Source organism: Lagopus leucura, unplaced genomic scaffold (assembly GCF_019238085.1).
Source record: "Lagopus leucura isolate 7727_CA_CO unplaced genomic scaffold, USGS_WTPT01 Super-Scaffold_100036, whole genome shotgun sequence".
NCBI lineage: Eukaryota > Metazoa > Chordata > Aves > Galliformes > Phasianidae > Lagopus > Lagopus leucura.
Window position 1 is genome coordinate 5,943,458 of NW_024962285.1, and position 9,831 is coordinate 5,953,288.

Below are 9,831 nucleotides of genomic sequence, written 5' to 3' on the forward strand. Positions count from 1 at the left end.
GGGCTGCGGGCTGGGAGCCGGGGCTGCTCGGTGCGGGCCGGGGGGTGGGGGGCGGCCCCTGACACGGGCAGTGCGCGGGGCGGGCCGGGGAGGAGGGAGCGGCTCAGCGCGGCCCGGCACAGCCCGGCTCCGCAGCGCTCGGACGGACGGACGGACGGGCGGACTCTGCCTCTCGCCGCCGTGTAGCCGAGGGAACGAGAGAAGTACGGCCGGGGCTGCCGGGGGGACCGGAGCGGGACCGGTCCGGGGGGGAGGGGGCAGTGGGCGCGCCGGGCCGTGCCGGAGCGCAGGGCAGTGCTGGGGCTGTGGCGCGGGGAGGGTGCGGGAGACGATACCGCCGATAGCGCCGGCGCGGAGCGGGGCCGTCCCGCGTGGGTGCGCTCTGTGGGCCGCGCGGTGGGGGTTCGCGGCTCGCACGGAGCGCTGTGCGGGAGGGGCACGGCCGGGAGCGCGGAGTGAGACGCGGGGTGCGGTTCGGCTGCCGGCGGGGAATGAATGGGGCCGCGGGGGCTGCGTGCGGGGCACGACGTGTCCGTACTGCCTCAGAGCTCCGGATGTCAGCGCACGTCTGCGCGGGGCGGTGAGATGGACTTTCCCCGTCTGTGGTTGTAAGGAGAGCGCCTCGTGTCCGCTGCAGAAAGCTCGCTTTGTGTGCTGTGCCGGCAGCAGTGGATGGGGGAACTGTGTAATGTTTTAGTTGTGCGTCCGTGTCTGGCAGGGTGAGAGGATTTATGTCACGCAGACTGCCTGCGCTTTGCATGTGCTTGCTGGGAAGGGATGCCCAGAGGATCCAGCGGGTCAGAGGGTGCTGCGTGTATCCCTGAGAGCGTCCTGGCTTCAGGATGCTCGTTTGCTGATCTGCGGCTTACAAAGGGCAGAGGAAAGACAGAATTTTAGTGAAGGTGGAATTTGCTGTGGCTCTTGGAAGAGAGGATGGATGGAGAGATGTGAGGTGTGAGGGCTGGGGGGCCTGGGTCAGATGGTGGTGGTGGTACTGCATCCTCCCAGCCATCCTCCTGTGCAGAGCCGGACTTCTCCCTCCCAGCAGCTCTGCCTCCCAGCTCACTGCTTGCTCCCCAGAAACTGCACATTCCTCTGAGGTCTCCCCTTCCTGCCTGCCCCGAGGAACCCAGGGGAGCCCAGAGTAGAGCAGGCAAAGCTGGAGGCCCTGCTGTGTCCCAGGGAAACAGAGTGGTATTGGGAACTGCAAAGATTTGTTATGCCCTGACTTAGAGGGTGACAGCAGAATGGGGGACATCGGGCAGTCCAGAGGGCTCAGAGTTGGAGGGGAAGGAAGGTGCAGCCCCAAGTGCAGCAGAGGGCTCTATCCCCAGCTGAGGCTGTCCTTGTCACTGCTTGGGATGGAGGTACACAGTGCTAGGGCAAGGATTTGGCACTCTGCCTCCTGAGCAGCAAAGGACAGGGAGCCCCCAGCTCACTGCGCGGGGAGGTGGTGGTGTGAGGAGTGCCAATAGTGTGCAGGGCTGCCATGGTGGTGCTGGGCTGCTCCCCAGCACTCCTAGGAGCACTTCAGCTCATTCCTCCCTGCCCTAGCTGTGGCTCTGAGTCCCCTGCTCCTCCTGTCCCGTGGGGTCCCTGCAGGCGGCTGAGCAGGAGCTGTCATGGACCTCTGCTCCAGCCCCCCTGGACTGCCGAAGTGTGGGAGGATGATGGAGGCCTTCCAGGCAGCCCGGATTGCGACAGGGCTGGCGCAGGAAACCAGGCTCTGAGGCCCCAGGAGATGGGGAGGGAGCAGAACCTGGTGCCTGGAACCATGAGACCCACCAGACCTTCTGCTGGGGATGTGACCCCTGGCTCCCAGAGATGCCCCAGCGTGGCCCTGGAAGAGTGTGATCGTGTCACCTCTTGACCTCCCAAGGAAAGATAAACAGAGGGAGCCGCTTCCTCCTTCTGCAGACGGGTGTCCCAGGTCGGTCGTCTCCGAGCCCTTCCACGCATCAGGGCCTGCTTTGCTCTGTCTGCCCATGCATGCTGTTGGCCTCCTGCGCAGCACTGCTGAGTCCCTGCGCTGCAGAAATGATGTGTGCCTGGCTGCTGGTGTGCACACGTAGCCAATGCACTGAGCTGCTGGGAGATCTGCTCCAGCTGCCCCTTCTTGAGCCTGTTCCACTTGTGGGTGCTGGATGGCAATCCTTGGGGCCAGCATCCCCCGTGCTCAGCCCCTGCCCCCATTGTCACTGTCTCTTAGTTCTCCCCCATGGCACGGCCAAGGCCCCAGAGGAAGCAGCCCCTCTGCCAGGGGAGTGGAGCAATGAGGGCAGCAGGCTGGCTGGCTGTAGGATGCAGTTCCTACAGAGGTGTTGGGAATGGGAGCCCTCGCAGTCCGCCGGGAAGAGCAGAGTGGTGGGGCTGGTTGGGAGCAAACCGAGCAGTGCTGCACCACGGGGGCGCTGCAGTGGGGCAGGGGGTGCAGAGTGCCCCAAGTCTGTGGTGCTCTCAGGTGCCCACTGCCAACCCCAGCCCCGTGTCCACCAGGAGGTGACAGAGGCCCAGCGCACACCTGGCTGGGACATTCCTGAGGTTTCCTGGGCAGGCGCAAGGAGCAGGGCTGCTCTCCAGCTCCACGGATGTGTCTGCTGAGGACAGCCTGCTCTGCCCAACGGGATGCGTCCGAGCCCCATCACTGTGCTGGGGGGGGGGCAGGACTGCTCTGCACAACCCCTCAGAAAGGGGATTTGTCTGCCGCCACAGTCTGGATACGGCGTGAGAGGTGCTGCAGTCCTGCACAGACCTCACCAGGGCATTCCTCAGGTAGCGGGATGTGTGGCAGGGCTGAGTGGGGTTCATGCAGAGAGATGGGCGGGTTTTGTGCAGATTCAGGAGCAAGTAAGGACTGTGAAGAGAAGAAATAACAGAGCTGCTGAATGCAAGGGCTGGGCTGTCTGAGCTGTGGGTGCAGAGCAGGGCGACACCAGGGTTGTGTCCCAGGGCAGCACCAGCTGGGTGTCAGGGAGTGGCTGGGGGTGTTTGCTGTGGGCTGGCGCTGCTGCACAGCTCCCTCCTTCACCGGTGGTGTCAGGGTGTGGGCTGGGGCTGTTGGCCATGGGCTGGCAGCCCTGCATGCGCTGGTGGTTCTTTCCTATCCGTAGCAGTGTACCAAGCCCTGTGCCCATAGTGACTGTGACTGTGGGCATGGGGTGGTTTCTGTGGCCACACAAACACTGGGTGTTTTCCCCGGCGTTGTGTTCTGGTCTCTGCCTGCATGCTTTGTTCCTGACTGAAGGCTGTTCAGTGTCCCTTCTGGCCGAGGGCAGTGATGTGGCTGCATCAGCCCACATTGGTCCATTGCGGCTCTGTGTGCTTTCACCATTTCCATCTTTGCGAACTGAGAGAGAACATCTTTCCTCTTCCAGATGAAGTTTTGTTTTGCAAAAGCATGTGATCCCCTCCAGTCCCCCACTGACGGGGGGCTTCCCAGCTGTAGCCGCATTTTAGTTCCAGCAGGTGACCGGTTTTAATCCACTTAGAGGAAGGTGCACTGATTTTGTTGAGTGCTAATTATTCATTAAAAGGTCACGCAGGATGAATCAAATGCCTTCCAGTCTCTGCCTGTTATATCAACACAGTTACTCCAATTAACCAGACCTGTGATCTCATAAAGGGTCGCAGCAGCTTTGTGACATGGGCCATTTCTGAAGAATTGTAGAGATTGGCGTTAACTATACTGCTGCCCTTCAGTGTCGTGTTGGCCCCGTTGCAAAGCAGCCTGCAGTCAGCCGCAGCAGAGCTCGCCTCTCGTTCATTGCATACGCAGGTGAGGTTTTGGTCTCCGTGCATTCAGCGTGCGCCGCCTCGACCGGGCATGCTGAAATGGGCACTTTTTGGTCGGCACGTGCATGCATGCGGTGCAGTTCTGCAGATTTACATTGCTTTACTCGGGAGGGTCGGGGCGTCCCCTTGACCCGTGGGCAAAATAAGAAACGCGTCCCCTCCCCGCCCGCCCCCGGCAAACCCCGGCGCCTTCCCCGAGCGGGCCGGGCCGGCCCTCGGCTCTGCCCTCCTGCCTTAAGGCCGATTAAAAGGTTCAGCAAAGCATTTCCCTGCTGCCTGTCCGCAAAGTCGCTTCCCGCTGGGCCGCGCTTTGTTCTCGCAGTACCAGAGCGGGCAGCACCGCCAAGCCCGGGGCTCACGGGGTTCTGCCCCCGCCCGGCGCCGTCCCCGTCAGCGCAGTGCGTCCCCCACGGCCCGGGCCGTGACAGAGGACGGCGGGGCCGGAGCTGATGTGAGCGCCCTGCAGGGATTGGCGTCGGCCCGCCGCGACGGCTGAGCTGCGGAGCGCCCGGGGCCGGAGCGGGGCTGGGGCCGCCCGTGCGGCGCTGCGCGGGGCTGAGTTGATCCCGGAGCCGGGCGGGCGGACGGGGCGCGCTCCGGTGGTGCACAGAGAAATGCCGGCAGCGCTGTTTGTCGCCGGGGCCGATGCAGAAATGCCGCCATCTCCCGCGGGTATCTGAGGAGCCCAGCCATTACTGAAAGGCTGAAGAAAACGCCTCCCAGGTGAAATGCAGCGCGCTCCGGTTGCTGCGCTGCTGACAGCGGGTGGGAGCGCGGCTTGGCAGCTCTTCGCCACCGGCAGCTCCGTCCGGGCTGCAGGGCTCGCGGTGCTCCGAGCCCCTTGGGCTGCCCGGCTCCTGTTCCAGCTCCTCCTCCTTTTCCCGCTGCCTCTCCTCTGGGTGACGCGGGCTGTTGGGCGCTGCTGCCATCGCCGTCCCTCGGTGCGGTCCGACAGCGCGGTTTCGGTAGCAGCGGCCGCGTTCAGGGGATGAGGCGCGGGGGGCACCGGGCGGCGCTGCTCAGCAGCAGCTCTGGGGCAGCGGGCGGGCGACGGCAGGGCTGGCCCTGGCTGGGGCCGCGCAGGTGTGCTGGCAATGAGCAGAGCCGCATGCTGAGCGGCTGTTTCAGCGCGGCGCGGCTCTCCCGCACACCCTGATGCCGTTTCCCCGCAGGGCCATGGGACGCTGCGGCGCGAGGGCCTGGCAGGAGCTGCTGGTGCTGCTGGGCGGGCTGTGCATGTGGGGCAGCGGCGCGCAGCCCACCCCCCCCAGCCCCACGCACAGCTCCGTGCCGCCGCTGAAGTTCCGTCTGGCTGGGTATCCCCGCAAGCACAACGAGGGCCGGATTGAGGTGTTCTACAATGAGGAGTGGGGCACCATCTGCGACGATGACTTCACGCTGGCCAACGCGCAGGTGCTGTGCCGGCAGCTCGGCTTTGTGGGGGCCACCGGCTGGGCCCACAGCGCCAAGTATGGCAAAGGAGTTGGTAAGATGGGGGTCACCAGGCCGTGGGTCTGCACATGCAGCGCTGGAGCCGAGCAGGGCTCTGTCTGCACAGTGCCTGCAGCATGAATGTGCACGTGTGTGTGCCTGCATGTGTGTGTATGTGCAGAGCAGAACGGGAACCTCTACGTGTGCATTCGTGTGTGTGTCCATCCCATGCTCAGGGAGGCTGTGTGCACTGCACTGTGGGGCTGTGCACCTCTCTGGGTGCTGCGGGTGGCTGCAGGGCTGTGCTTGTGAGGGTGCGTTGAGTGGTGCGGCATGCTGAGCGCAGACGAGGTGCCAGGTGCCATACAGTCCCCCTGCTGCTCATGTTCTGTGTCTGCTGGAAACTCCCTCCACCTTCCAGCCTTCTTTTTTTGTGTGCCTGGTCCCTGTTTTGTGCTGCCCCAGTCCATGTCCCCACACTGCCGTGTGTAGCAGCACCTCCTCTGCTCTGGGGGCTGCTGCATGGGCTCTGTCCCCCCTCACCCCATCCCCTGTGTGCGGCAGGGCGGATCTGGTTGGACAATGTGAACTGTGCGGGGAACGAGAAGAGCATCAGGGACTGCAAACACCGCGGCTGGGGGAACAGCGACTGCAGCCACGAGGAGGATGCGGGCGTCATCTGCAAGGATGAGCGCATCCCAGGCTTCAAAGACTCCAATGTCATCGAGGTGAGGGGGCTGCAGATGGCCTGCCCTGCAGCGAAGGGATGACAGCCGTGTCCTGCTGCGCTCCCAGAGATGCACCCTGTAACCAGGGTTGCGTGGGATGGAGTTGAGCACTCGGCTTCTCAGTGCCACTGGAGGTTTCCTGCAGGGCTGTGGGACCTGCCTGTTCCTGCTCCTCCCCAGGGATGGAGGACCTCTTCTGTGGGACACCCTGGGGAGGGGCTGGCAGAGTGCTGGGCGCCGGGTGCCAGCTGCTGGGGCTGACATGCCTTGCAGACGGAGCAGAGCCACGTGGAGGAGGTCCGTCTGCGTGCCGTGGTGTCGGGGGCCCAGCGGCGGCTGCCAGTGACAGAGGGCATCGTGGAGGTGCGCTACAAGGATGGCTGGGCACAGATCTGTGATGAGGGCTGGGACAGCAAGAACAGCCGCGTCATCTGCGGCATGATGGGCTTCCCCACCGAGAAGAAGGTGAACAGGAACTTCTACAAGTAAGTGGGGCGGGCTGGGAGCCTGTGGGACCGGGGATGCAGGAGCGCTCCTGGGGCACAGCAGGCTGTGCTGTTCAGCATCCCCCCGGCCTGCCCAGGTCCCACAGGGCATGTGTGCACTGCTAACCCAGCTGGGGGCCATGGCACAGCTGGGAGTTACGGCTGTTGGTCTTCCCTGTACATCTCTGCCCAAGATGGCTGGGTTTGGTCTCTGGCAGTCATGCATCCCCATGTTTCCCTCTGGTGGGAAGTGTGGGGAACCCTGTGCTGAGGGGTGGTTTGTGCTGAGCTGGGCAGGGTCGCTGCCGCAGCACCGCTGCGCATTGTCCTGGGGTTTGGCCATGAGTGGGCTGCCCTGGGCACAGCTGTGGGTGTGCTGCGCAGTGTGTGGCTGTGGCTGTGCTGCCCACAGCGTGGGTCAGTGCTGTGTGCATTGCTGACGGTGCAGCCACGGTGTTGCCCTGCAGGCAGCTGAAGCGTGCAGCCAGGACGAGGGGCCGGAGCACGAGGCCGGGCAGGAGGTAAGGGGCTGGGATTGAGCCTTGCTGTGCCCTGGGCAGAGCTGGGCTGTCCTGCCCCACCGTTCTCTGCTGTCTGAGTGGATCCTACAAATGTGGATCTGCTTGGAACAGATTGAGGGCCTGGGCTGTGCTGAGCGGGATGAGTCCATCCTGGTGGGACCTCTCTGGTACACGTGGTCCCTTGTCCCCCTGAAGAGATGCTCTTTTCCCAGGCCGGTCATTCCCCAGGCAGAGCAGCCTCATCCCATGCACTGGGCAGGTTCTGGAGATGCAGGGTCTGAGTGGAAGGCATAGTGAGGCCTGGAGCACCCTGTGCTATGCCCTATGGGGACAAGGAGGCCTTGGGAAGGAGCTATCTCTGCAGTGGGGAAGCTGGAAAGGCCGTGTACCTCCCATTTGCCTGAGCTCGCATGGATGAGGAGCTTGCTCAGCAATGCTGGTAGTGCAGGCACAGTGTGGCAGCCCTTGTCCCAAGATCTGCATCCACCTGGGATCTCTTTCACCATCGTTTTGCTGCCATCCTGCATGACCCCAGGGAAGGCCTAGCTGCTCTTTCCCTCTGACCCTGCACTGCTGCTGCCAGACTTGGTGGTGGAGGCAGAGATGCAGGCTGCAGCCACAGCCTGGGCAATGTGTGGCACCTCCTGCTTAACCCCAGCAGCACGTGGAGCAGCTGCTCTGCCCCCAGCAAACAGCTTCACCCTGGTCTCACCACTTCCTGTGGTGCCAAAGGCACTCTGCCCCAATCCTGGGCCCTTTGCTGTGATGCTGTCCAGCTCTGTGTCACCAGTGCAGCTCCTGCAGCTCTGCCTGCTCTGTTGATGGAAATCCAGGGGGGTCAGACTGCAGCATCTCCTCAAGCTCTCATCAATGTCCTTTGCTGCACTTTGCTCTTTTTCCTTTGTCTGGGTGGTTGGTGCCTGTTGTGTGGGCATTTCCCGTGTGGGCGGAGTGCACTGTGCCTGGCACAGGAGCAGCTTTGGGCTGATCTCAGGCTGCGGGGCCACAGGGTAATCCCAGCTGGAAGGGGGCTCAGGGTTCTGGTCCATCCTCTCCCACAGCACTCAGGTCTTTATACATTTGGCTTCTGAAAGCCTCTGAGGACAGAGATCTCACAGTCCTCTGCTGCAGTGCTGAATGACCCTCACTGGGAAAATGTTCACCTTGCATCCAATACGACCCTTTTCTTGCAAATTACGCCCGCTTCCTCTTTTGCACCTCTGTCAGCTCTGCAGAGCTCCCTGGCAGCCCCGTGTCAGTGCAGGTTCAGCACTGCCCGAGCACCAAACTGTCCTCTGGTTATTCCTCCTCACAGCAGTACTGCACCCACCTCTCCCAGCCCCGTCTGTCCCTGCGCCCTCTGCAGATGTCCTTCTGTGTGGAGGCACAGGATCCAGTTGTGGTCCCATAAGTGCTGATGGGAGCTGATGTCCTCTGGCTGTTCTTGTGCCTCAGGTTCCTGGCTGCCTGCGCAGTGCCCTGGGGCCATGCAGGCTGACACAGAGCTGCCATGGGGCTGGCTGTGCCTGGCCCCTGGTCTCTGGGTGCTGCCCATCCCCTGCCCCGTTCTGGGGCTCTGCTCTCCTGCTCCCTGGAGCTGCAGCTCTGCTCAGCATCTCCCTCCCACCAAGCAGGACAAAAACAAAGCGTCTGTGCAGGGTCTGTGCTCCCATCACACTTCTTTCCTGCCGAGCTCGCTGGGTGTGCTGCTCCCCTTGGAGCACACAGTGACATTGCCTGCAGTCCAGATGAGGACAGGGGCACATCTCACTTGCACCCAACAGATCAAATTGTTGCACTGCTGTTTGATCTTTTGCTGTTGCCAAAGCAGCACAGGATGTTGCTGCATGTGTCACAGTTTCCTGGTGAGATGTGGGCCGGAAACTGCATCGCTGCTGTGGAGGACAGCTGTGTCACATTGCTGGCAGCAGATGATGCTTTGTATTCACACATGATGTGAAGGGGAACGCGTGAGGCTCCCGAGCGGCCTGCTTGATCTGGGCCACCTTCACGGTTGTTTTCTGTTTTCCAGGCTGGCCTCCAAATCTCAGCCTAAAAAGCGCAGGGAGGACTTAGGGTCCAGGAAGAGGTAAATGGCTCCAGCGGAGAGCCTGAGTGCCAGGATCCCAGCTCAGCACTGCTGAGGCTGTGTGCGCCCCTGCGCTGCTGGGACGTGAGCATGGAGCAGGCAGGGGTGGGCACCCAGGGACAGTACAGCTGCAGGCAGGTGACACCTCTGCTCTGCTGGCTGCGCCTCAGGCTCTGCTCTCTCCTTGCAGGCTGTTTGCAGAGCGGCAGCAGCTCAACTACCGCCTGCACTCGGTGTCCTGTACAGGGACAGAGGTGCACATCTCCATGTGCACGTTCCAGTTCTACCGGGGCAACTCCTCGGCAGCCTGCAGCACTGGCATGCCCGCTGTTGTCAGCTGCCTGCCCGGGCCCCTCTTTGCCACTGGCAGTGCCCAGAAGAAGAAGCAGCGCCAGCAGCAGCAAAGCCAGGTGAGCCTCGGGTGGGTCCTGCAGTGGACCACAGCTGCTGCCCTGCACAGGGCTTTGCCCCTCTGTGCCTTCAGTTGGCTGAGCAAGGGTGCAGGGAACCCGTAGGGCAGGAGGTGGGGATGGTGTCCTGCCCCTGAACGTCACAGAGTTGTGGCACCCACTTCTGTGTTGTGCTAACCATGCAGTGCCATGCTGTGCTGCACCATGTGCTCCACTGCGCCGTGCTGTGCCATGCCATGCTGTGCTGCACCGTGCTGCGCCGTGCTGTGCCATGCTGTCTACACCATGCTGTGCCATGCCATGTTGTGCTGTGCTGTACCATGCTGTGCTACACCGTGCTGTGCCATGCCATGTTGTGCTGCATCATGCTGTGCC

The 9,831-nt window shown here is 62.8% G+C and overlaps 1 protein-coding gene across 6 annotated transcripts in view; it reads left to right on the forward strand.

Moving 5' to 3' along the window:
- The first annotated feature begins 108 nt into the window (after window positions 1–108).
- LOXL3 (lysyl oxidase like 3) overlaps window positions 109–9,831 on the forward strand; it is a 14,449-nt gene continuing 4,726 nt past the window's right edge. For 2 of the 6 annotated variants that reach the window (XM_042882854.1, XM_042882858.1), the window contains exons 1-6: window positions 109–203; window positions 4,965–5,278; window positions 5,788–5,951; window positions 6,225–6,436; window positions 8,990–9,046; window positions 9,237–9,456. In XM_042882854.1, the coding sequence (XP_042738788.1) occupies window positions 4,969–5,278; window positions 5,788–5,951; window positions 6,225–6,436; window positions 8,990–9,046; window positions 9,237–9,456 (963 nt within the window). In that variant the 5' untranslated portion in view covers window positions 109–203; window positions 4,965–4,968. Of the gene's footprint in view, window positions 204–488; window positions 581–4,361; window positions 4,516–4,964; window positions 5,279–5,787; window positions 5,952–6,224; window positions 6,437–6,903; window positions 6,958–8,989; window positions 9,047–9,236; window positions 9,457–9,831 lie in introns of those variants that run through there. The other 4 variants (XM_042882860.1, XM_042882856.1, XM_042882855.1 and 1 more) reach the window with 4 other exon arrangements.